The sequence below is a fragment of the Tachypleus tridentatus genome, chromosome 6 (genome assembly GCF_004210375.1).
Source record: "Tachypleus tridentatus isolate NWPU-2018 chromosome 6, ASM421037v1, whole genome shotgun sequence".
Lineage (NCBI taxonomy): Eukaryota > Metazoa > Arthropoda > Merostomata > Xiphosura > Limulidae > Tachypleus > Tachypleus tridentatus.
The window spans coordinates 111,404,925-111,432,793 of record NC_134830.1 but is presented as its reverse complement, the minus strand read 5'-3'; the positions used below and the strand labels follow the sequence as shown (position 1 = coordinate 111,432,793).

General features: G+C 32.4%; 1 protein-coding gene across 7 annotated transcripts in view; it reads left to right on the top strand.

Moving 5' to 3' along the window:
- The window catches only part of LOC143253300 (serine/threonine-protein kinase B-raf-like), a 78,046-nt gene extending 50,182 nt beyond the window's left edge, over positions 1-27,864 (top strand). For 6 of the 7 annotated variants that reach the window (XM_076506952.1, XM_076506955.1, XM_076506953.1 and 3 more), the window contains 16 exons: positions 8,199-8,388; positions 9,971-10,056; positions 10,443-10,546; positions 10,867-10,972; positions 11,337-11,497; positions 12,367-12,595; positions 14,481-14,520; positions 15,073-15,236; positions 15,677-15,791; positions 15,929-16,013; positions 17,426-17,602; positions 18,367-18,413; positions 21,028-21,146; positions 23,200-23,331; positions 27,061-27,195; positions 27,422-27,864. In XM_076506952.1, the coding sequence (XP_076363067.1) occupies positions 8,199-8,388; positions 9,971-10,056; positions 10,443-10,546; positions 10,867-10,972; positions 11,337-11,497; positions 12,367-12,595; positions 14,481-14,520; positions 15,073-15,236; positions 15,677-15,791; positions 15,929-16,013; positions 17,426-17,602; positions 18,367-18,413; positions 21,028-21,146; positions 23,200-23,331; positions 27,061-27,195; positions 27,422-27,583 (2,052 nt within the window). In that variant the 3' untranslated portion in view covers positions 27,584-27,864. Of the gene's footprint in view, positions 1-4,895; positions 5,197-8,198; positions 8,389-9,970; positions 10,057-10,442; positions 10,547-10,866; positions 10,973-11,336; positions 11,498-12,366; positions 12,596-14,480; positions 14,521-15,072; positions 15,237-15,676; positions 15,792-15,928; positions 16,014-17,425; positions 17,603-18,366; positions 18,414-21,027; positions 21,147-23,199; positions 23,332-27,060; positions 27,196-27,421 lie in introns of those variants that run through there. The other variant, XM_076506958.1, reaches the window with a different exon arrangement.
- Positions 27,865-27,869: the final 5 nt, after the last annotated feature.

Below are 27,869 nucleotides of genomic sequence, written 5' to 3'. Positions count from 1 at the left end.
GAAATTATCATCAATTTTATATCATTAATAAATCAGAAATACGTTAAGAATATTAATTATAATATTATTTACATATTTTATCTTTACTATCATTCAAAAGAACTGGAGAACCATTAAGCTAGCCATGTTTAACCAAGTGTTAAATTTTTGGTCAGATACAACTTTGGTTTTTAACTTAAATTTTTTTTTATTATAAAAATTGCTTACCTATAGTTCCTTCAATGAAGGAATGGTAACAAGTGTTAATTCAAGCATAAATAATGTTTAAGGTAATGAAACTTGATATGTGGTCTAGGTTCCTCAAATCATAATCTTTATGGTTAATAGGGTAAGACTGTAAAATGCGGGATGAGATGAATATGGGGAATTGAGTACGCTACATTACAAAGATATTAAACATGTAAATTAGCAAGTTACATGACAACCACAACTAAAATAAAGTCAGGGTAGAATGACATGTATCCAAAGTATATTTTCAAATTATGTAGCATTTCTTTGGTAGTCTGATGCTACAGATAAATGATCGTTTTTGAGAAGGGTATGTAACATTATTTTCGGCAGAGAAGAAGATGGAGGAAAACCTTTATAAATTTATGTTCAGATTGGATATTTGGAATTTCAGAAGATAGGAAAATCACTTGTACTTAACGTAATGCCATTGGAAAACAAAGGTATATGCATGAATTTGGGAACCAGGACCATCCAGAAGAAGACCCACAGCAAGGCGTACTCTACCGATTGTAAACGAGCTCCGGCGTTTTGTAACAGGTGAGAATCCATGTTCACTGTGCCCAAGGGAACAGTACGAAACGTCATGAACGAGTTACTTCCACAGCATCTCGGTTCAACTGTTGCACACCTCGAGCAGGCAAGAAACTACTATATTTGTACACTAGATGGATTATGGAAAATCGCCAGGGAGGAAGGGTGATTTTTGAACATGATAGCCATGCGACGGAGCCTTTTGGAATGGAAATTGCGCTGGAAAATTACGTGAGTGATGCACAGTCGTGAGGTATAATGTGAACGGACATTGCTGCTTGAACAATAACAACGTGGTGAGGTTCCAAAATCGTTTTAATATACTGTTGTCAAACTCTGTGGTATCAGAATCACGTCGGTTATTATCGTATGGCTTTGAATACAACCTTGCCATTAAAGAAGTTCCGTAATAAATTGTACCTAATATAATATTCAGCAAACACGTGTATCATAATCAAATACATTAAATACACAAGTACACTGTAGTTGTTTGCAAATAATCACCATTAGTTCAATTGCTCCCTGACGGTGATATTGAACGTAAACGTCATTTAATTATATTTCAATACGTTGAATCTGAGTGTCTGCTTATGATTTATGTAAAGGACACTAGCATACTCGGTCCAGATACTGATAGGTTAAACATATACCATCCGCTATACTATATCTATATTTTTGCTTATTTTATAAACATGTGCATTTATAATCGGTGATAACGAGAAAATCCACTTGTAGAGAAAAATATATATGTATAAACGGCTGGTTTGGGTTGAGAATTTTTTTATGTAGAGGTTTACCGAAGAAGGTCGAAACGTTGTTTGCTCCTCTACATAAAAATATTTTTTAACCCAAGCCAGCCATTTTTACATATGTATGTGCATTTATAACTATTATTTGTTTATTTGGTAAAGTAACATTTTGGTATAATAAACTCGATATTGAGAAACCTTTGTAACTTCACATTATATCACTTGATACGTCACTCAGGCTGCCCGACATGGCCGGGTGGTTGTGGATCTCGACTTGTAATCTGAGGGTTCGTGGATACAAATCCCCATCGCAACACATATGCTCGTTCTTCCAGCCGTAGGGGCGTTATAATGTTAGGTCAATTCCATTATTTATTGGTAAAAGATGTGGCGGTGGGTGGTGATGACTAGCTGCCCTTCTCTCTGGTCTCACACTGCTAAATTAAGGACGGCTAGTGCAGCTATTCCCCTTGTAGCTTTGCGCGAAATTCAAAACAAACAAACAAAAACATCAGTCAGACTTGTGACATCAGTGTTGTTTTTTTCTCGCTAATCCAGTAAGTATATTTGTCAAAATTCCTTATTTAGACTCATGTTTTAGGCGAAACATATTAAGTGAGATGTATTATAAAAGCAAAACTGTGCAACACGTAAACTGCACAGTTATGTTTAGGACACATTTTTGAATGCAATATTATTTTGATTATTAATCGTTTAAATTGTTCCTATTATCTTCCAAAAATGAAAATGAAAAATCGTTAGTTAATTTAAGCTTAAGCTTTGTGGTACACGTGCCATAACAAGTCAGTTCACCTAGTTGATAATACTAAAAAAAAATGTTACAAATGATTAGGTAATTTTTCGAGCTTTTAAAAACCATTTCAGTTAATAATGTAGGATTGAAAGACGTTATGTGGTCTATGCTTTAGAATGTACATATAGTTAAATTATAGTTTATTAACACCCAGCTGTTGACTGTATAACAGTTTGAAAATCTAGTGAAACGATTTTTATTGTGCCTTGTGATCTGATATGATAGACTTAAAGGAAAAAGAAAGTTGAACATACTAACTGGTAAAACTGTGATGGTAATGCAGAAGATAACCTATGCTAAACATATACATAGATGTAGAATTACATGCATATAGAACCAATGCAAAACAAAATGTTCTAGATACTGCGTGTAGATGGAAACATTGAATTTTTTTTACGTACATTATAGGCTTAAAACAGACCCTCCCACGTTTCAGTGGCAGAGTGGCATGTCTGTGGGCTTAAACGGTAGAAAAAAACCGGGTTTCGATAGCCGTGATGGACATAGCACAGATAGTTGATTGTGTAGCTTTGTATTTAACTTCAAACAAGCTATATAAATGGTGCGTTTGACTTAATTTCCTATGACACACAAACGGTTATACGCTTGAATTATTAAATCATGAAGGTGGTATTATATATTTTAATTTACTAGCGCCATCTATTAACAGTAAATAGCTGTAACTGATCTATACAAATATAAATAATTGTTTGTCATTGGAAAATAAATGTTTTGGAGACTGAATTAACGTTGCGTTTATAAAAAGATCTTTTCCACTTTTGTGAAACATAAATTAAGAACAGTTTAGAATCTTCTGATAAGAATAGTCGGCAAGATATAATGAAATTCTGAGTCAATATTTGAGGCTTTTGTTGAGCATATGACTTAAATAACAATCTGTGATAGATCTTAGAGACTTCACTGTGCAGAGTTGAAGTTACAAGCTGTAAACGAGATAACAATAAAGTGTGCCACTGCTACAATTTTTAAGTTGTGTGTGTAAGTATAGAGAGATAATGATAAATGAAGCATTATTATTGTAAATTAACTTTCGAACGAGCCTAAATTGTTGTATTAACATATTTTCTTTATATTTACGGTATAGTAGGTTCAGTTACGAGTTTGTAATTAAACACACAAGAAACATCACAATTTTAAGTCTGTATAAATGAAAGGCAAATATTACGGGATTGCTCCGCTTTACTGTATGCATATAAACTGTTAGAATACAGTTAATCTCTTGCTGATAGTATGCGCTGTAATTTGCTGTTATTCATCTAACTCGACAATGATAAGTGTAATGCCTGTTAAAGTAATAGGGGTCATACTCTTTCCAGCATTAGTATGGTACGCATTCGTGGTTGCCAGGACAGAAATGCTGCACGGTAAACATGTATTAAGTCGGGGAAGGATAGTTCATGCAATAGATTGGTGTGTAATTTCGTGATCTTGTTGGAGCTCTATGGAACTGAAAAGGGCATGGCATGTAAAACAAGTATTGTTAGTAGTTTGTTCCGCGATAGAGGGAAGCACGGTATCGTAGTCACCGAGCAACATGAATAGTGGAGCATACTGGGGTACAAATTCAAGTGTAGCTTGTAAGATGTATTTCAGTCACTGGTGTTGGATGTCTAAACAGAATTGATGGCATCATGACTGTAGGCAGGAATACATTTTCTAGCAAGACCTACATTTATCCTAAACGTAGAGCAAATGTGATGAAACGATACCTGAAATAAAAACGTGATGTTTTGTAGTAATGATTGTACATTCCCATAATTATTTCCAGTACTGTATCTGTTACTTTTGAGTCTAAACTTTAAAACTTTTTATATAAATGGAAAGAGTTCTCGTGTAAGAAAACATAAGCGTTTTATATATGTAAAAACGGCTCGTTTCAACCCAAACGAGCCGTTTTTACATATATTTCTCTACAAGTGGGTTTTCTCGACATCACTGATAAGCGTTTTATGTTTGCACATAACTGTGTTCTACTAACGATATATGAAAGTAAAACATTTTACATACAATATATACAGTTACATTATCTATTTATTATATTTTAGTGAATATATATATATATATATAGTATATATACACATACGATTTTATTATAAGATATATTAGTATTTAAAACATCCGCTGACTGCTTGTATATAGGTACCAACAATCATTTTGTCGTTTGCTAAAACGAAAAATATAGATATGTATATATAAACACACACACACACACACGTATGTGTATATATATATATAACAATATATATTATAATTATAATAATATATATATATATATATATAAAAAATACTGTGAAGAGATATTTGATCAATTTCATTCGTTTGGGTTAAGACAAATACCCCTTTAATGTACATTGTGTGCCATTTGTTTAATAATGAGAAACATTGTTACTCGTGTAGTACAGGATACTATTTACTCGTACTAATTTTAAACATCGTGTCTGCGTGACGAAATTTGTGTCTACTTGACAGGAATCTGTCGTTGGTAAGTTTCAAGGCCGCACTTCAGAGCCAGCTGCGAGATGGCCACTGCTCATCTTTTGTTTAGCCGCAGAATGCCACATGCCGTTTTATGGTCCTGCACGCGACGTTCTGGTTCGTTGGAACTATAAAACGACTGACGTCATGTATTAGTGGCTAGTGACGCAGGAGTTGATTATGATTGGATTCAGTGATCGGTCTGGATGATCAGTTTCCGAAGAATCTATTTTTGTTACGTTTATTCCGAGAGAGATGGTTGCTATAAATAGACTAACGTTTCAAACCGATTGCTAGAAATAGCTTAATGGTAGCAAATAACGATGAACGCGGTCAGAAATAGCCACTCATGGCTGAGCAGTGGGTAAACACACAGTAAATTGATTATTAAGATAAGGTATTTGATGGCTGTGAACACACGTAGCACGAGGGAACGTTGCCTTATGAAATTGTTTCTCCATTGCTTATATTAGATTGACAGAATACAACGCATGTAATTATTTGTACGCACACCAACGAATTGGATTTAAATGTGTTTATGAAACGTGTAACTACACTCAGATATGTATTTGTACAGTCGTAATTGGATTTTCTGTTTCAGTCGTTGGCATGTTGGATCACTTGAGTTGCTGGAAATTGAAATAATTATATTTTGATATTTCAATCACTAATCATTACTGTTAAGCCTATAACAAAAAGAAAAAAATTTTCAGGAAATTGAATCACTGTAACATTAGATTAATTTGGTAATGAAAGACTTGCGTCAATTATCTCCATTTATATTTGCTAGTTCCTTAGTGTGGATCTCTTCCATGACAAAAAGTGTGCTCAGTAGTTGTAATTTCAGTAAGAAATTGTATTTTATAGTAATTATAACAGAAAAACCGAAAGATATACGTTTCATAGAATTATTAGGCAGGTGGCAGCACTGACTATGTAGAAGTGTCTTGGATTGTTAAGAAAAATGGTTTTAAATATTTTCTCAGTAGGTAATCATAACTTTAAAATACTTTACAGAGTTCATTTTATAACAATATTCAATGACTGAGTCACAAGTGCTAGGAATTCTATAAATACCATAGCAAAAAGTTTTAATCTTGTTCTTTTTTTATTTATAAGTTAAAAATAAAACGATGTCAACCAATTTCACTGAGGTGACAGTTTCAAATGGAATATTCGCTTTTATAAGTATTATTAGTAGTAATTTAATAGAAATAAGGTAATTGTGATGTAAACGATGTTATAATTACCCCTTGAAGTCAGCTTTCTTACGGACGTGTGGTGTTCGTTTAAAAACCTTGAATACAGGGTGAAATAAGAATTAGTAGCGAGTAATGATAAATATTACAGCTAGAACTTTATTGTAGTCAGTTCTTGGCTGTAATACAACCTTGTTATGTCCATTGAAACAGTGCATTAAGAAACAAGTAAATCTTTTTTTTTTTAAAAAGGAAGTAAATGTAGGGATGATTGATATCAATCCTTAAAAACAATACTAACACGATGGTAGGGATGGTATTTGTATCACCTTTACATAATAAGCACAGGCAAGAATTAACATATATCAGTATGTATGAATATTTTATTCACATTCTGTCTGTTAATATTCTACTCTACTGCATGACTCTGTTGTTTATTATGTGGGGATGATGCAACTGCAATTTCTACATTTACTTTTTTAAAAAAAATATTTAACTTGAAAACGTGTTAACTTTGATTTTATGTTCTTAGAATGATGAGCCTCAAGTATGTTGTCTAAATTAGTTTTGTAGTTTTTTAATTTTTTAAGCATATAAATAGCAAATTCAAGCTGTTTTTTAAATATGTTCAATCTGTTTAAAAGTAGGAAATATTTACATTACCTTTTGTTTTTATTTATTTTTTGTAGTTTTGATGTATTAGAACCAACTGTACAGATAAAATTAAATATTAATTGGGTACTTTTTTGTTATAGCTCGGCAATTTTAACAACTTTTCCATTATGCCTCCACAGTTTTAATAATTATTAAAAATAAATAAATATGTATATAAATGTTTGTAATGAGTTACATAACTGTCAGTAAAGGATTTAACAGTTGAAGTGTTTGTAATGAGTTGGATAACTGTCAGTAAAGGATATAACAGTTGAAGTGTTTGTAATGAGTTAGATAACTGTCAGTAAAGGATTTAACAGTTGAAGTGTTTGTAATGAGTTAGATAACTGTCAGTAAATGATATAACAGTTGAAGTGTTTGTAATGAGTTAGATAACTGTCAGTAAAGGAGTTAACACTTGAAGTGTTTGTAATGAGTTAGATAACTGTCAGTAAAGGAGTTAACACTCGAAGTGTTTGTAATGAGTTAGATAACTGTCAGTAAAGGAGTTAACACTCGAAGTGTTTGTAATGAGTTAGACTTTCAAAATTTCAGAATCTGAGGTATCTGTCTGTTATTATAGCAAAGTGTTAATGTTGTTAGATGATGTCACAAATTTTGAATGAAAATGGTATCTTAATTTAAATAACAGATGTAGGTATTTAAATATTAATGGCATCAAACATTGAATAAACCAATTAGTTAATATAACTCCAAAACAATGAATGTGTTTTGGAATTTCGCACAAAGCTACTCGAGGGCTATCTGTGCTAGCCGTCCCTAATTTAGCAGTGTAAGACTAGAGGGAAGGCAGCTAGTCATCACCACCCACTGCCAACTCTTGGGCTACTCTTTTACCAACGAAAAGTGGGATTGACCGTCACATTATAACGCCCCCATGGCTGGGAAGGCGAGCATGTTTTGGCGCGACTCAGGCGCGAACCCGCGACCCTCAGATTACGAAGTGCACGCCTTAACGCGCTAGGCCATGCCAGGCCCCTAACTCCAAAACACTAGGAATTTGGGAATTAGTGAAGTATCTACTCTTTATTAATTGTAAATTGTAAGATTAATATTAAAGTGATAATTATGAAAAAAATTCATGTTTTACAAGAGAGGGGATGTTATGAAACAATTTGTGGATGAATAAATTAGTATTCTTTGTCATAAAATATAATTTTAAAGTAGTAATAAAGCTATGAGAATAACAGAAAGTGTTATGGATTCTTTTTCAAGATAAGTTTACTTATTTTGGAAAAAGAAAATGAGTTATGTTTGTAATAGCTTCAGGGAAAACAACAAATGCACGACTCTATTTTATGGTGTTTACTGTCCTTTGTGATCTTTAGGGTAAAGTCTAGAGCATTTTATATATTTTGTTTCATGGATTAGTACCCTCCAGTAAAGTATGAATAGCATCAAAACATTATTCAAGTGCTTTGTGTAACACTTGCCAGTCAAATGTTGTATGCATATTCAAGATCATGTTTTTTTTTATTGAGAAGAACATTTTCATGTTTTTAGGAGTTTGAAGACCTGAATTCCAAACTGAATGAGTTTCAGCTTCAAGAACAGAGACTTTTAGATCAACTTAGTAATGGAAGAGATTCTCCAGAACAGTCGGATCCAGACTGTGATGACAGCCGAACCTGTTATGAAGTAACGACTCCAAGAATGACTCTTACTCCAAACAACAGCCAATTAAGTTTATCTAGTCAGTTTAATTTTATGTTTATTCATTGTTATAACTATTTTTTGTATTGACTGTTTCTCAGTAATTTAGCAGTAGCATTACATCTGAGAATCCGCAGTACTTCTTTGATACATTTTGATACATACAACACCTCTGATAATTATCACCTGTGCTACCAAGGACAGACAGAAGTTGTGTTTTCATTGTTGGATGTGTTTGTCAGCAAAATTTCTTGTAAAAGGCAGAATGGATTTAGATAAGTCAATATACATTTGGACTATGACCAAATTTAGAAATGGTAAGTTTTTGGAGGGTCAAGGCTATAGCAAAGTCACTAATATCCAAAATATCTGTATGCATTAACATGAGGATCAATTTTTCATGCAATTTGTCTTCCATAACTCAGTCACCCCTTCCCCCCGTTAGTACAGCAGTATGTCTATGGAATTACAACGCTAAAATCAGGGGTTCGATTCCACTCAGTGGGCTCAGTAGATAGCCTGATGTGGCTTTGCTATAAAAAAAACAACACAATCCATGACTCAGTCAAAAATCATTAAATTTTGATGACACTTTGTAGAGTTATGTTGAATATTATCCTTCCTTGTCCTGCCAAAAATGGTCAGTGTCCATTAATAACATTTTCATATTTATTGGGAGTCAAATATGATCAACACTACAAGGCAGAGGTATGCACTTTACAAAGTAGTCCTCTAGCTTTTAAAAGAATTTCAGATTTATACATTTCATGTATAGAGAACTTATAACTGAAACTGTGTTAAACAGTCACATTAAAGTACTCTGTTTTTAATTCTAAATATGCTAAAATGTAAATTTGTTTAAGATATACTGAAATTATGTTTAACAAAAGTACACATTTTTACCAAGATGTTAGAGGTATTCTTCATGGTATATCTATATTTTTAAAGTAATCAAGTTGTGAAAAATAATTCTTATTCATGATGTTGCATGCTAGAAATGCTTGTCTTAGCCTGATGAAAAATTCAAATAAGCTGGTAAACCAAATATTCAGTAGTCATCATCATATGGACATGTGTATATGTACAATACTTGAGCTTTCATGAAATTGAGATTGTACTCAGTTAGAATAATGTGTGCATTGAAAGAAAATGTGTGTAGATCAGTTGGAATGACAGAATTGTATGTTAGTTCATTAAAATCTAATCTTCTAGATGTGTTATTATAATTATTTGTTAGGTTATTTTATTTTTTTAAAATTGAAACCTGAGAAACAGGCTTGAAATTCACCAGTAGTGTGTACTAGCAAGTAATTATATTTATTGTTGAAATGACATATATTAATATAGTAATCTGATGGTATTAATGAATGATATTCCAAAGTACTCAGGATCAGCAGAAAAAGAATTAGTATCAGAGAAGAAACCCAATAAACTAAAGAAGGAAAATCCACTTTTCTGAGGGTTTGTTTTTGTTCTAGTTATGTATATTTAGTGATTGAAATAAAGATAAATAAATAAAAGATTTGAAATCTTTTACGAAGTAAAGGGTTCATTTCTTTACAGCCACTTAGCTTAACATTGAATAACATCTACAGAATGAAGTGCTTGCCTCTTTGTTTTAGGTGCTGTTTCGGATATAGCCAGGTTAACACCAAAATCTCCTTTGAGGGTTGTCAGAGCCTTTCTTCCTAATAAACAAAGATCAACAGTAAGTTTTCAAAGTAATTGTTTGGTCATACTAATGGGTTTTTCATTTCTCTACATTAACAAATTTCAGTATTTAATGAGAATTATAAGAGTAAAAGACACAAATGTAAATTTTGGCAGGGGAGTAGACAGTTTTAATTTTGTATAGGGGTTGGTTGCCTTCAGATGTTGATGGACTAAAAAAAGGTTTCATGTGTTGTCCTTAAATTATATCTACATTAGTTTGAGTTTTGACTATGAACTGTATTGATTCTTCCAAGTCATAAATTATTAAAAGAAAAGAAATATTATTTAAGTGGGAATTATTTTATGAGAATCTTATTTATTTTTCTACTTTCTGTCAAATGTTATACATAATTTGAAGTGGTGTTATAAATATTTTTGTAGTTCCAGGTTCGGCCAGGTCAGACTGTGCAGGAGGCTTTGTCAAAAGCCATGACAAGAAGACATCTTACTCCACATATGTGTGTAGTGTACAAAGGTAATCCAAGGTATGAACATTTTAGTAAAGTTGTTGTTTTATTGATTGATTTTATCAAGTGTTGGATACTCTTTTGAACTTGAAATTTGCATAGATATGATAAAATTGGTAGAATGCTGGATGAACAGAGAACAAAACTGATTGAGCACATTTTCATTTCGTAAGGCTAGTGTTAAACTTTCGACTATTTTAAGGAAATGGATATAGTAATGAAAATGACATCAGCAAGAATGGATTATTGTATTATAATTATTATTATTATTGTACTATACATGTAGAATATAAAATGTTTAATAATAAATAATCAATGTTGCTTATTTGTTTTTTCAGAGTTCAAGTAGACTGGGATACGGATATAGCAACTTTAGAAGGAGAAGAAATAACTGTAGAAATTAGAGAACGATTTCCTATCACAACTAGTATTTCTCATAATTTTGTAAGTTTTTTATTAACTGTGTAAAACATTTTTACCTTAAAACCAAACAAGTTGTATTTTCTTTTTTTTCCAAGTATCAGTTGGAGGTGCTGTTATAAAGGAAGTATTTCTGTAACCAGCATTTTTCTAGATATCCATCAGCTGTAAACAAGGTAAAGTCTAGAGCATTTTAGTTTTTCATGGATGGGTGCCTCCCCAATAAAGTACAAAAAGCATTAAACATTTTTGCAAGTGCTTCTGTAAGTACCAAAGCATTGGATTAGAAGTTAGCATTTGAAATATAAACAAATATGTCACAACAAATTTGAATTATTAAAACAAAATCTGAAGTAACAGGTACAACATCTTTTGTACTTTTATACAGGTTAGGAAAACATTCTTCACATTAGCCTTTTGTGAATGTTGTCGTGGCATTCTGTTTCATGGGTTTCGCTGTCAGACCTGTGGGTACAGGTTCCACCAAAGATGTGCAGCAGATGTTCCTACTCTTTGTCAACCTCTACGAGTGGACAACATTTATAAACAGTAATTCTTGTTATTGTTTGCTTTCTGAGATTAAGTACAGTATATTTAATTGATTTACTACAGTTGGAAGTTATGACGAGGGAGTTATAACGTTTAAATTTGTTTCACGCATTATTTTAATATAGTTTATTGTATTTTTTATTTCAGTAATTATGGTCTTCAGTTGTTAGAAGTCATGAGAGTGTGTTGTGACAATTGCATTTTTTTAGCTTGGTCATAGTGGCTCACAGAATGTCATCAAGTTTTCTTTGTTTAGTTTTTTTCAAGTATAAACTTTTAGCTTATAGCTCTGTAATCACTTGACTGATTTGAAATCTAATTACAGTTTTGGACTCAGGAGATCAAATCATTTTGATTGATGTATTGACCATGACCAAGGTCTTATAAATTAATTTATTCTAATCCTGATGAAAATACTTTCAATTTGAGAATAGGTTGATAGAAATCCCAAAGAGTAATAAAATCATACAAGGTTTATGCCCCATGTTTGGTATTGCTAGCACACAAAAGTATAGCTAATAAAAAATAAAAGGTCTCGCATATTACCCTAATCCTTTTTTTAAAAGAATTTCAATTGCCACAGCTATTGAGGATTCCCTCTTGTTTTTTACATTATCTTTATATGGATTATTTAATTACTTTTTTAGCAACAATTGAGCCAATATTATAGATATTGTACATCAACAGATTGAAAAAAGGTCTTCAGGTACTAACTTTAGTTGTGAATTTGTCATTATTTGTTAAAAAACATAACAGAATGAAACTGATTTGTTTTTGTTTGTTTAATTTTATTTGCATTATTTATTTTGTATAATGATATTGTTTCCATTTATGCACTAATACATTGTTCATTTATACCTTTTATTCAGGCTCCTAGCAATGAATGACTCTTGTAGTAACATGGTACAGACAACAAATTTTTCTTCCGGTTCATTCAATCCTTATGCCTCAAACTACGGGTATATGCGACAACCAATGACAACTTCCCCGCCTAGAAATGTGCCGAGAGTCCACCCACCCCCATTGTGTCAGAGAGAGCGCTCCACTTCTGCTCCCAATGTTTGTTATAACACTGTCAATCATGACATGACCTTGGAGGTGAGGAACTAAAATGCTAATTCATATTAAAGTACAAAGTTAGATATTCTGTGGTCATGTTTCTTATTTCAAACTTTACGACTGTTTGAGGAGATCTTGAAACTCAGTTCTTGTAGACTGAAATTTTATAATTGCTTTACCTCTGATATTGTGTTGTTGTAGTTTGAATATTTTTCAGAACCAATCAAACTTTATAATGAATTTGTGTGCTTAGGCACTGCACTTTGTTTTAAATTATGAATTAATTTTATTCATGCTGGATTAAAATATGCTGTATACTTTTAAATTTGGAATTTAATTATGAATTTTATGTTTGCATAGAGGTGGTAAATGATAATAAAACATTACAAATTTACAAAATAATTTATACATATGTTGATGTTACAGGGATAAAAACAGCAGTTATTAATTTAGAAAGTTAATAACCCTATGTACATGGCTGGAAGTGAGGTCAAAGTGTGCAATCTCAGACCTTTTACAGGGTGTCATTCAATATGGTATTATGTATTTGACCTCAGAGTTAAATTGTTAATTATCTTACACTACTGTTGGTGACAGTTCATGGTAAAAGAGAGTTAATACCATATTACACTGTACAAGGATAATGACAAGCACAGTGGTAGTCAGAGTTATGCAACTGTAATACACAAACTGTATGACAGAAAAAAGCATTTATAGTTTTCGGGTGAACATCACCTTGCACTCTGATTGGTTATAAACTATGTTAGACTGACGTCATGAATTCAAAGACACATCTCAAATACAAATACTTTAGTTACATTTCCAGTTGTTTTGTGAACATCAGACTTTATATTTTAGTAAATGCCATATTCTGTGTAGATACATGTAGCAAATTTGGAATTATAATCAACAGTCTGTCTCCAATAGAGGCAATCAATAGACCATCCCCATGAAGATTTAGTTTAAGCAATATATCATTGGTATGCAAAAACTTGTATATCCTAATGCTTATAAGGTGCTGGATGAAAATATTTGTAAAACAATGCAAAAATGGTTTGTATTCAAAGGGTTAAATAAACTTATTTTCCAATCTACTTTTATATCAATCAGTACTAAGTACAGTTTATGGCAGAGGAGAGTAAATATCAAATACATTATACAGGGATAGTGAAGAAACCTATAGTTATGTATTTTGAAGATGCTAGAATTTATGCAAATGCAATATGCGAACTGGGCGGGGGACAAAAGTACTTTCATTCTTGACGTGAATATCACCTTGCCCTCTGACTTATCACACTCTGAGTCAGACAGACTTTCTTAGTTTTCAGACATATCTAGAATACAGATACTGTTGTAATATATCTGATTTTTTGCACAACAGACTTTTATATTTTACTAAAAGCTTGTCACATTTTTATGCAACTACACTTGGTAAACTTGGAACTAGGTCCTGGGTTCCTTTTCCAGCTCGTAATTGGTCAAATGGACTGATGTATGTCTGTTCGGTTAATAATGTGTATTCCTCCTATATGTGATTCAAATGAGTATTTAATATGACTTTCAGTTTATTACACAAATCAATTTATATTTAGAAAATGTATGGTTAAATAGGATTGTCTTTTCTACAGATATTTATGAAATATATATTTTAAAATCTCGTAGTAAGTGGTTGAATTTTAGTGTTTTTTTATGTTTTTTCCCCCTGGTGTTGTTTGGAATACTCAACATTATGCCTTCTTTAATTATCTCTTTTTAAACTTATGTGGAATGTAGAATTATGCATCAACTGAACTTTGCCTACACTTAATAATTGGGGTATTAATAACTAGAGTGATATTTTATTATGCCTTTACAGTTTTTAGATATTGTAGAAATTGTGTCAGTTTATAACACTTTTTATTAAGGCAAGTAATTTACTTCACAGGAGTTTGCTCTTAGGCTTCGATCACAGAATTCATCGGTTGGTAAGTTTGACTTCAGATAATGTTTTCCTTCCTTTACTTGTTTTAATAATATTGAAAACTGAGAGATCTTCAACTCATTTTGTTTTAGAAAAATTTTGAGAAGCAGAAGTTCTCAACTTTCCATTTTAATGTGTTAAAAAAAAACTTATATATAAATATATAAATTTGTTCCCCTTATTAATACATTATTAGATTTAGAAAATTACATTTAAAATTAAATGGTAAAAATGATTTGATAAAGCTCTTGTGCGAAGCTGTTTTTCTCTTATAATATTTTGGTGTTTTAAGAAAGTTTTGGGTTTCAGTTACAAGTTTTGTTGATTAGTAATTATAACTTTTATCTAGTAGTATAGATTATTATACTGAACTAGTAGTACTATAGTAACCATTTATAAATGTTACCATTTATCAGTTTGAATATATAGACTGTGGTGATGCAGTTGTTGCATTTCAACTATTCATATAAATATTTGTACCAATTTTTTATTATCTTAGAATCAGTTGTGTACTTGTTTTGTTTTTTTGTTAGTAAATCTTGACTATTGTATGTAGATCCAGGATCTCTGGTTGCACCTTACCAACAGAGTTCTACTTCCACTAATCATAGTCCTAGTTCCAGTCCAACTAGAACACAAAGTGCACAGGGTTCCCCGACCAACATCCATAAACCATGGAGACCTCGAGCAAGGTCTGCTGATGAAAGTTCTAAAAAAGTAGTATGTATTTCCCAAAGATTTTATTAGTGCTATCAAACTAATTACCTGGATACATTCTTTTTTTCTCTCTCTCATGAATTTTCAGAATGTCTAAATGTTATCCTTACTAGAATCTGTTTTATCTTTCTCACAGTTATTCATTAGTGAGAATAAAAATTGCAAGTTTTTTTTCCTTTTAAATTAAAACCTATTTTTGTTTATAAGTAGAATAGTTTATGGTGATTTTATTTTACAAGTATGACTTATCCATTACACATCACTAAATTTAAATTATGTAATTTATCAAATATTTATTGTGCTGGTATGTTGGACATAATTTCTAATTTTTATAGAAGAAAATTAAAAAAGGGAGAATTAATTTGTATAAGAATGTTATTGGTGAAGATGTTTGTAGAAGCTGTTATAATTACTAATTGAAGTATATGAAACTGTATTCACAGCAGCGAACAACTAGGGAGTCTATAGAAGACTGGGAAATCCCAGCTAATGAAATTCTTACTGGTCCAAGGATTGGTTCTGGGTCTTTTGGAACTGTGTATAGGGGTCACTGGCATGGTAAGTGTAAAACTATACATGATGAAACCTTATCAAGTATTGTATAACATGTGATCTCACTCTTAAAATTAGATCTTTAAGCAACAGTGTATTTTTAAATATTCAAAGTTTGAGTAATTGTTGTTTTATTTTAACAGGTCCAGTAGCTTTAAAAAAATTGAATGTTACCAATCCTACTCCAGCACAGCTTCAAGCCTTTAAAAATGAAGTTGCTGTCCTGAGGTAAGAAAATATCAATTAATTTCACCTGTGAACATATAGAATTAATAAAATCTTATTTTGATGAGAGGTTTATTTATTTTTTATAAAGATTGCAGAAAATGTTCAGTTTCTTCTACTTTATTTATTTAAAAGCTTGTAATTAATTTAGAATATAAATGAAAATCTTCTAACTACTGGCAGAAATTTGACCTTTATATGTGCTCTGGGGTCATTTCTGAGATCAGTACAAATCCTCTGAGAAAATAAGATGATTGGGGTGAGGGTAGGACTACCAGTTTTTGTGAAGCAAAAATTGTCTTTTGTTCAGTACTGTTTTTGTTGTAACTTTTATAAGAATCATTATCAATTTCTTGATCCTAGGTGTGGCCCAATTGCCAGTCATCTTAATTGCAATAGTGCATAGGCCAGTAATACACTGATTATATGTTAAACAAAACATTCTCTAACTGTAGTGTAAATGATTTATTTTACTTTTGAGTATCCAAGTCTTGGAACTAAAACTGATGATTTCCTTGAATGTGAAATCTTAATTTTCATCAATGAAGTTGCTGACTGTTGACCTAATTTTTTGTGTCTTTGAGGGAAGATACACAGCAGACTATATTACTTGCAGAACTTTTGTGGATAGAAATAAAACAAATATTTAGTTAATATACTAACACTATTTTTCCTGTTGATTTACTAGAACAATTAAATTTAATTATAAAACTACCTGTAGTAGGACAAAAGTATTGTATTACAGCAGCATACAAGTGCTACACAGAGCTGTGCTGTGCAACCAATCTATGTTTGTGAAGTATTATTCTAAATTGTTGTTAACTACTGCAGTGTTATTGCTTAACTTATTACTTTAATACTTATTCTTGACTATTGATCATTGTTAAGTTGCTACCAAGTAGCAGAAACTCTGTCGTTAGATATTATACTGCCAAAATTTGAGTAGCATAATTTTTGCTCAGTATGGTACTTTGGTTAAGGCACTGTTTATCTACAGTACCTGATATGTGAATCAAGGGTGGATATAGAGGGGTAGGATAATCTTATCTGGACTATTTTAGTGCTTGTTGATTGAAACTTTGAACTATTGGTTTCATTTCTATTATCTAAAAGGAACAGTAAATATCCTACCAGTAATTAATATAAGGTTCTGTGTGATTAAAAGTACTTCAAATAACCTGTTCTGCAGTGGAAATCTTAGTAATTGAGGTGGTCACACTAGGCTGAAGTTTTGGAGAACTTTCAAATCATGGCATTTTTATCTATGATAAAATTGCATTCCAGTTAGCTGTTTATTGACAATAATGTGAACTTTTGGAAAGTGAACACAAATCTGATGTTGTATAAGTAATAAAATTTATGGGGGATGTCCATGAGGATTGTTGTGAAATTTTTATTGTTGTTATATTCTTTAGGAAAACGCGTCACGTGAATATTCTCTTATTTATGGGTTGTGTCTCAAAACCTCATTTGACAATAGTTACCCAATGGTGTGAAGGTTCTAGTCTGTATAAACACCTTTATGTCCAGGAGTCCAAGTTTGAAATGTTTGAACTTATCAATATTGCCAGGCAAACTGCTCAAGGAATGGAGTAAGTATTAACTTGTGATATATGTAGAATTTCTTGGAAGCATTGTTATTATATGAGCACAACAGTTATATTTTACATTGATGGTGACATCAATATCAGACACTGGGGAAAATATTTAGTAACAACTACTGCAGAGAAATGATTAAAGATTCTTTAGTTTTTCTTTCTGATAAAATTAATGTGGTTTTGGTAATATACCAGATATTTCAGCCAAAAATTCCTAAAACTAAGTCCAACTGTTGTAAAATTGATGAGACTTTAATGTAATAGCTACTCCTTGTATACACTGAATTTTCTTTCTGAGTTTGTCATGAATTAAGTTTCTTGGTCTAAAATATAACATAATTCTTTTTTTTTTTGTTACCACAGGATAACTAATGTAAATATATAGTTCATGATGTTAGAACTAAATATTAATTCAGTTTTAAGTTTTATGGAACTATTACTTTATTTATTTTGCATTTGAGATTTTTTTGGCAGAGTGAATTATATAGGCTCCACATGCTTCAAGTTATGAGGTGAATAACAAGAAGACAGTCTCTTTACCAAGGCTTTCATCAGTTCTGTTGAGGATCTCAATGCAGATTATTTAACCTTTACAATATTCTTGTCAGAAAGGTTTCTTAAACTTTGAGAGCATGGTTGGTGCAATATCAGGGAATGATTTGTTTAAAACAATTTTGGAACATCTGTGTTTGTTAGAGTAAGGTGGACTTATTCCAGACCTTTCAATAATGATAATAATCTGTATTTTGTTTTTCTAGCTATCTTCATGCCAAAAACATCATTCATCGAGACCTCAAGTCAAATAGTATCCTTTTTTGTTTATATCCATGACCTTCGTTTGATTGATTCTAGCACTATTTATATGTAGGAAAAATATTTACAACACATTAAAATGATAATGCATTTTGTTCACATCATTAATATTCAAAGTGAATCAAGAGAATTTTTTTTATCTAGCCTCTTTTCTATTATTTAAAACCTGCCATAAAAAACATTACTTAATTTTTATGATTTTTTTCATAACACTTTAAAATCTAACCTAAAAACAGATTTTCTATTTCTGTTAATTTGCAAAAGATTCAGTATTAAACAAGTCATTGTCATATTCCTCTTGAATAAAAGTTTTTACAGTGCTTAATTTTTCATAACAAACATTCTGAAACAGCAAAAAGAAGTGTAAATTACCTTCTGTTTGATTGTCTTACTTTAATAGTATTTTTGATGCAAACATATTACAATATTTAATAATTTATTGTTTTCCATATAAAAACCAGTGAGCATGTATAAATGTAAGATACTATACTTTGTTATGTAAACAATTCACTTTATTTAATTGTGCCATCTCTATTAGCAAGATAGAGCATGGGTTAGGTTTTAAAAGAGAACTGATGCATATATTAACAACATTCATAATAAAATGCTTAATGTAGTAAGTTTTTGGTTAAACTACAATAACTAACTAACTAATAAAACTTTTGAAGCCTTGTTTTGCCTAGTGGTTTTATATATAACTTGAACTGGAACTGTAATCAGTGCTTATCTTTTATAATTATTTCAATTTTTGCATACCAAGACACTTTTCTAAAGAAATCAATTGCAGAGAATTTGTAAGTCTTTTATAAATTCTGTATGTGGCTCAGTCAAATTTTCTAACATCCCAGTTGGGCCTCACTATTTTTTAGTGAATACCACTGGTCTAGGGCTATTGATGAGGGATGGAATTCCCCAAAACTAGTATACTTCAATGACATTTGGTGAATTGATTAATATAACAGGGTTTATATTCATGTTTTAGTGCTTTAAACAACCATTATGCTGAGGAATTCAGAAGAATAAATTAGTAGCATCGGTGTTACCTTTTTCTCAAACTCTATAAATATAGATTCATTGTGATGAGCAGAAAAAAAATCAAAACACCATACATACACTAATCACTTGTACTTCAAACTACATTGTTTAATCAAAATATACTGTAACATGCATTATCAAAAATTATATTTAAAAATAACGTGAATTAATGAAACTTTGTAGAAGGGATGGCAACTGCCTGTTGAGGAGACACAAGCATAGAGGATAACGTTTCGAAAGTCTCCTGCCTTTTGTCTTCAGGTCAGTGTGTGTGTGTAGGTATTGTCGGTCTTTTATAGTGTCCTGGTGGATTGTGGAGAGCGTGTTATGATTGGTTGGATTATCACGGTTTCTGATTGGAGGAGAGATTTCCTGTAGATTTAACAAATGACAGCCACAGGTTACTCACCTCTAATCCAGAATCTCTGTTTAGTGAAGGTTTAATAGTGTTAATATAAAATGATTCTTTGATTTTTCTTGTCTTCCAGAATTTGTTTGTATCAATGATTCTAGTTTTCTCCCAGTTTATTCTGTGTCCAGTTGATGTGGCATGTTCTGCAATGGCTAAATTTTGTGTTTTCATGAGTTTTGTACTATCTCTATGTTCTTTTATTTTTTCACAAGTTTTCTTCTTGTTTCTCCAATGTATATATAGTTGCAGGAACACAGAATTTCATAGATGACGTTTTTGAGACTCTTTTTGGTAGGTTGCGGTTTGTTTTTTTACCAAAATGGACCTTAAGGTATTGTAGGATTTCCACCAGACTTCTCTGTTGAATTTTTTGGCTATGCATTTGAGTTTTTCACTGAAATGTTGCAGGTATGGTAGGTAAATGGTGGTAGTAGATTTTTGATCTTTTATTTCTGTCATGGTCTTCTTCAAGGAGTTTTTGATGGAGGAGGAGAGGTAACCATTCTGTTTAAAACTCTATGATCTTTGGGTGTTCTGTTTCGATGGATGTCTTATCGCAAATGTTTTCTTCTCTCTTGAAAACACAAAATTCAGCCATTGCAGAGCACGCCACATCAACTGGACACAGAATAAACTGGGAGAAAACTCGAATCATTGATGGAGACAAATTCTGGAAGACAAAAAAAATCAAAGAATCATTTTATATTAACACTATTAAACCTTCACTAAACAGAGATTTTGGATTTGAGGTAAGTAACCTGTGGCTGCCATTGGATGAATCTACAGGAAATCTCTCCTCCAATTAGAAATGGTTATAATCCAACCAATCATAATACTCTCCACAATCCACCAGGACACTATAAAAGACCGACAATATCTACACATACACTGACCTGAAAACGAAAGGCACAAGACTTTTGAAATGTCATCCTCTACATTTGTGTTTTCACAACAGGTAGTTGCTGTTCATTCTACAAAGTTTCATCATGAATGCTTTACCTGAACAATGTATCAAAGAAAACATGAATTAAGCTGATAAAAGAAAGAAGTGCTACTTCCATGAGGTTTGTAGTAATTTATTTACCTTGCCAGTTCTAAAGGCATGAATTTTATGTTTCTATCATATGAGGGATGCTGTTACTTGTTAACTCTGCTTTAGATATCTTTCTTCATGAAGACTGGACAGTGAAGATAGGAGATTTTGGTCTGGCTACTGTGAAAACTAGGTGGAGTGGGTCAGAACAGTTCAACCAACCAACTGGATCAATACTGTGGATGGTATGTTTACCTTCTTCTATTCAAGCATTTTACATGGAAAAACAACTTCACCCTCCTTTATTGGATAGTTTTTTATAGGCTATATCTTGTTCAATTCTTTTATAAAGTTAAAGTTACCAGGGATTAATGAATCTTTTTGTCAAGGTATGTGTTACCAAGCTTCCAATTCAAGAAAAAAAAGTTTAGTGTATAAATAACATATGTGAATTTTTAAACAGTTTTTTGAAGTCTACCATAGGTTATAATAAATCATACAAGTGCTATTAACATTCTAACTGATAACTAAAAACATCCTTGGTTAGCAATTTTACTGGCACTTAGTAAGGTTTATTTATTTATTTTTTCTACTAGTCCAGAAGTATTGTGCAAAATTTATTAGTCAGATAAGTGACAGAAAACATATCACTAAGTGCCAACTAACTACTAATCTCTTACATTATTTTTACAGGTAGTGAAAATAATACATAAATTTGGTGTATTTCTTCAATACCAGAAATACATTATTTACCTCACTAGTTGTATTTAGTCATTCAGGAAGTTAGGTTGTACATGATTTCATAAGCACTTATTTCAGTAGTTATTATATAAAAAGAAACGTTAAAATGTAAGCAGTTTTCCACTGTTTCATGATCCCTACCTTAAAAATATGTTGCTTGTTATATACTTATGTTTTGCATGTGTGCAGTAACTCCATGATAGAACTTATAACTTCTACGAGCTAAAGGGTGAAAGTAAGATTGTATAACAGTATGTCATTCCACTATATCTGCCATAACTTGTGCCAGTGAGACCTTTAATCAAATCCCATGACTTATCAGGCAAGTTTGGATATGGAAGAGACAGTTGTGGTGTGAAGTGTATACCCTTGTGCAAATTAATTGAAACAAATGGTCATTTTACAATATTTTCAGCATGGCAGCTGCTGTAGGCTTGCTGGACCTGCTGATTTCCTTTAATAGCCATTTTTTTATACAGACAGTGTCATTAGCTGTGTTTTGCAGTATGGTCCATCTATTTTTGGGATATATGACGAAATTTTAAGGAATATTATGTCATTCGAAATTGCATTAGAAGGGCAAGGAGACCAGTCAAAAAACAATGGAGGAAGGTGTTTTCAGTGACAAGACTTATTTCTTCGTACAAGGTCAAAGAAGTCTGCATGTTTGTAGATCTCCAGGTGAGAAACTTTGAGAATCTAACATCAATCAGTTCGTAAAACATCCCTTGAAGAAGATGTTTTGGGGCTTTTTCAGCTACTATGGCGTCAGAGGCTTACATATTCTAGAAGGTATGATGCCAGGACCACAGTACATCGAAGTTTTGCAGAGAAGAGTCGTTCCAGAATTGAAAAAGAGATTTCCAGATGGATCTGGCATTTTTCAGAAGATATGGCTCTGTGCCACACATAAAAACTTGTGAAGAATTTTATGACTACAATGCAAATAAAGGTGCTGGACTGGCCTGGAAACTCCCCAGACTAAAATCCTATTGAAAATCTTTGGGCAATTTGTAAATAAAGACTTCAGGGAAAAGACTGTACTACAAAAGATAAGCTAATTGAGGTGTGGTACTGTGATCCAAAAATTAGTAAAGATTGCAGTCAACTCGTGGACTCGATGCAGAAGCAGATTAATGATCTTCTGAAAAATAAAGGCAGTCGTATCGTGTTAATTTGTGAGATTTGGGATTCTCGGAAAATTACAATTTTTTCATTTTTTTGCGTTTTATTTCTATCTTTTTTTAATTAATTTGCACAAGTGTGGTGTAATTTCTTGTCAGTTGGGTATGGGTCATTTACAAATTAGAGTTATGGTAAAGATCAGCAAGACAGCTCTATCAGGAGAAGGTTACATTTGTAATACATAGTACTTAAAGAGTAACAATAAAGAATGTTTTAGCCTTATAATAAAACCATACTCTAGAAGAAAACTATTTAACAGTTTAAGTAACTGCCACTTTAGAAAAGTCACACTATCTTAGTTTAATATTAAAGTACTAGATGTTCATACTTCAAGAAAAGATTGAATCTAATTTATATTTAATATATTTTTAGGCTCCAGAAGTTATAAGAATGAAAGATCCTCATCCTTATTCCTTTCAGTCAGATGTCTACGCTTTTGGCATTGTTTTGTACGAGCTGACCACAGGACAGTTACCATATGCACGTATTAACAATAAAGATCAGGTGTGTTATTTTTATTTTATTAAGAGATCCTCCCACCTGGGGTACATATGTGTGTGGGCTGTGAATCCAAGTACAATATGTAAAGTGTTTCATGCTTCACACTTTAGGGCTGTGGGTGTGATATAAGAGTGATGATCAAATCTTGCCATTCAACTACATGAGAGTAATCTAAGAGTTGGTGGTGGTGACTGTCAACTAACTCCCTTCCCTCTATTCTGTCTATCAGCACAGGATTTTGGATGACTACATGCAATGTTCTGAAAGAAACATCATCAGTTTACATTATCTGAATGGCAGCCTTACCAAACTTTTATTATAGTTGTACAGGACAGCAGTATGTCTGTGAAATTAACAAGGCTAGGAACCAAATTATGATGCCTGTGGTGGGAAATGTGCAGATGGGCAATTGTGTACATTTATGTAAAAGTTAAAACAAACTTTGTGCTAGTCCATAATTCAGTTGCTATTGTTTTTGAATGATTGTTATATGTAAGAGTTGTTTTTTTGTAATTCTTGTTCAGTATGTTGACCTCTATTTCTTTAACAGATCAGTACTTTTTAGCCTTGCTGCACAATGAACATATTTTTCTGCAAGGATCATTCTAATTGCAACACGTAGGCAATGTTTTTTAATCAGCAAGTTTTTTAAGGAAAAAAGTTAATAAAATGTATTGTATTCTAAACTGCTTTGTTAATGAACTATAATCTATAAACTGTTAATAATTTGAAATGTTTTGAAGAGAATTAAATCAGCTGTAGTCATGTTTTTAGTACAGATTGTAAATTGTTACTGCCTGTAACAAACAAAAATACCATCAGTTTTTTGAAAAGGCAAAATTCAAGATGAATGTGTATCACAGCTGATTTAGAGTTACCTATGTTGTTGATTGGCCTGGCATGGCCAAGCGCGTAAGGCGTGCGACTCGTAATCCGAGGGTTGCGGGTTCGCGCCCGTGTCGCGCCAAACATGCTCGCCCTCCCAGCCATGGGGGTGTTATAATGTAACGGTCAATCCCACTATTCGTTGGTAAAAGAGTAGCCCAAGAGTTGGCGGTGGGTGGTGATGACTAGCTGCCTTCCCTCTATTCTTACACTACTAAATTAGGGACGGCTCGGTGCAGTGGACTAAGAACCTACTCACTTAAATACCTGTTGAAAAATCCGCAAGCGATTGCGGCCCTATGTTCCTTGTTGGAATCTAATGGTGATAACTAACTATGTTGTTCATTGTGATTGTCTTCAGCTTCAATAAACATTCCTCAATTGTACAGAGTTTGTAGGTGTTTTTCAAATTCTGTTTGTGACCCAGTCAAAATTTCTAATATTTCAACTGGGCCTCACTATTTTTCTAGCAAATATCACTGGTTTAGGGCTACTCATGAGGGGTGGAATTCCCCAAAAGTAATATACTTTTGTGGCATTTGGTGAATTGAATAATATAACAGTGTTCATATTTATGTTTTAGTGCTTTAAACCATCTTTCTGCTGAGGAATTCAGAAGAATAAATTAGTAGCACCAGTTTTTCTCAAACTCTATATAAATATAATTATAAGAATGAAAGATTCTTATCTTGTTCCTTTCAGTCAGATGTCTATGCTTTTTGCATTGTTTTGTGTGAGCTGACCACAGGACAGTTACAGTATGCACGTAACTGTGTGTAACATCTATCTAGAATGTATTTTTAAATCTTCAGTGATGCCAGAAATATATTACTTACCTCAATATGTCACTTCACAAACATCAAAATGGATGTTGAAATTCAAAGCTTCAATTTTTATTATAGAGCATCATCTAATGTATTGTTTGCTACTTATTTGAGGTGTTGAAAATTGTATATTAAAAGAATAACAACTTATGGTAATTGTAAATGCCCAGGTTGGATGACTTTGACAATGAAAAATTTAATTAGTGACCTGTATATTTGCATTCTGAACCCAAAAAGCTCTTTCTTATAACAAGTATACAATTCCTATGGATGCCATTTGTTACTGTGTACACGTATTCATTTACGAGTCAGATTGGAGTTGATCATAGTAAGGAACAAGTTGATAACTACTGACCACAAAACCACTGCACTAAATAATGGGTTCTCCTTATTTAAACATTTTTCTAAAAATGCCCTTAACTTGCACTGGGTACTAATTTGTGATGTTTTTTTTAGAACTATCTTCACAGTAGAAATGTACATATAAATGGATATTTGTAAAGCCATCGTAGCGCCTTTTGTTATAGTTACGTAAAATTACAGTGGTGTTTGTTTGTACAAGGAAGAAAGTGTAAACCATGATACTGTCAGTAGGAATTTCAGTTCAGAAAGACATTTTCTCATGGACAAGTATGATGTTGTTTGCAGTAAGGAAAAGTGGATAAATATTGCAGAAGAATCTCGTTCACAAACAGGGAAAAGGCATTCAAAGTGTGCAGACATGGAGCAAGTTCTGTAGCTTTGGATGTGTGATATTACATCAACAAATGTGTATTTTTAACAAATGCTCCTTGAGAAAGTTCATCAACTAGGACAACAGCTTGGGATAGTAGGGTTTGGATATTCCAGAGAATGGCTGCAATGTTGTAAAGGATGCTTTGGAGTAAATAAGTCAAAGTTGGAAGATGAAGCAGCAAGTAGCAATTAAACTTTGGTTGTTGCAGGTGTAGCATACCTACTAAAGGATCTGACAGGATATGAATTGACAACCTCGATGAAACTATCTTATTCTACAGTTTTGGATCTAAGCATTCTTCAGCAATGCCGGTGAGTTCAATGTAAAAACAAAAAAACATATATTTGCTTTGTGTGGTAATACAAGTGATAATGAGTGGTTGTGACTACAAGGAATAACAGAATCCAGATAACCAAGATGTATTGGAAATGATTTCAGTCCTGCTTTCAATGCAATATACAATTAGAATAAGAAAGCATAGGTGACATCATGGTGTGTCCTCAGAGTAGTTGACGAATGCACACAAAGAAGAGAAGAATCATTCTCCATGCTACACCTGATCAAGAGCTGTTTAATGTAACACCCTATCAGTAACACAGCCTATGGATGCTGGCATCAAGTCATTTGCTACTTACTACTGGCATCAGCTGAATAATAAATATATAGAACGTGCTAAGACTAACAACTTATGGTAACTGTAAATGCCTGTGTTCAATCATGTGAAACTTTGGGTTTGTTGAGAAGTCATTAATGATACTATGTCAGTTGATCAATGACTTCTCAGATCAGTAGTTGTCAAATGAAGACAATTTTCATCATGTTTCTTCAAGAGAAATATTGTGAAATGATTCACTAGTCACTCTAAATGACACAATGTATTATGTGCTTGCAGTTGGAGAGAAGCTTTAAAAGAAAACAACAAATTGGTTAAAAAGGGATTTGTTGTACATTTGATAAATAATAGGTATAATTAGTATTCTGTTATTATATATGTTATTTGACCTGAAGATAATGAATTGGCACATTGCTTATGCAGTTTGTGTAAAATAAGCTGAAAAGTTTGTTGCACATACAACTGCTTGGAATCTTTACTTTATCTGATTGATTACTTAGAGCACTCATAATGTCTAAATAATTTGAGTGAATTAGTTTATTAATTAATTACACATTTGTAATAATGTTTCTCTGTACGTTGATAAAAGTGTTATGAACTCCTTAATTTGTTTCCCTGTAAGTGATTATAAGATAGGTTGAAATGTATGATTGCTATCATTACGTTGTTTTTAGATCCTGTTCATGGTGGGAAATGGTTATCTGAGACCTGATTTAAGTAATACTCGCTCTGACACACCCAAAGCCCTAATAAGGCTAATAGAAGATAGTATAAAATTTGCTAGGGAAGAAAGACTTCTATTTCGACAGGTGAGAGCTTGCTTTTTATAGTATTTAGAAACTACTCCACAATTCATATGTTCTTTATCAAAGAGTGTAACATTAGATGTGAAAGTAAAGCTACAGTTGGTACTAATTATTGTCATAAACCTCACCTAATGCAGTTCAAAGCTTCAGTTCTTACTATATAGTGTGATCTACTGTGTTGTTTCCTATTTATTTGAGGTATTGAAAATTGTAATTCTAATATTTTTAGATACTTGCTTCCTTGGAATCCTTAGCTCGTTCTCTTCCAAAGATTCATCGTAGTACATCAGAACCAACCCTCAATCGCACCCACCTTCAGTCTGAAGATTTTACATACAATTGTGCCTCTCCAAAAACTCCAAGTCAGTTTGGAGCTTTTCCTTTCTTCTGATTTATAAGTTACATCTTGTGGATGAACTGTACATAAAAATTAGCACCATGGCAGGGGTGTCATTAGGAATTGACATGTAATTTAAGTTCTACTTACCACCCTACTGGTTTGGTCACTGTATTGGCAGCTTATCATGGTGTATTTAATTAATTTAAGGATGCCAAAAAAAAAGCTGAAGTGGTGTATTTATACATTATACTTTTTCTTCCACTTGTAAAATATCATTGTGACTTAGTATTGGGCCTTTGTTGTGGAATGAATAAAAATATCTGGTCCTAAAACGAAT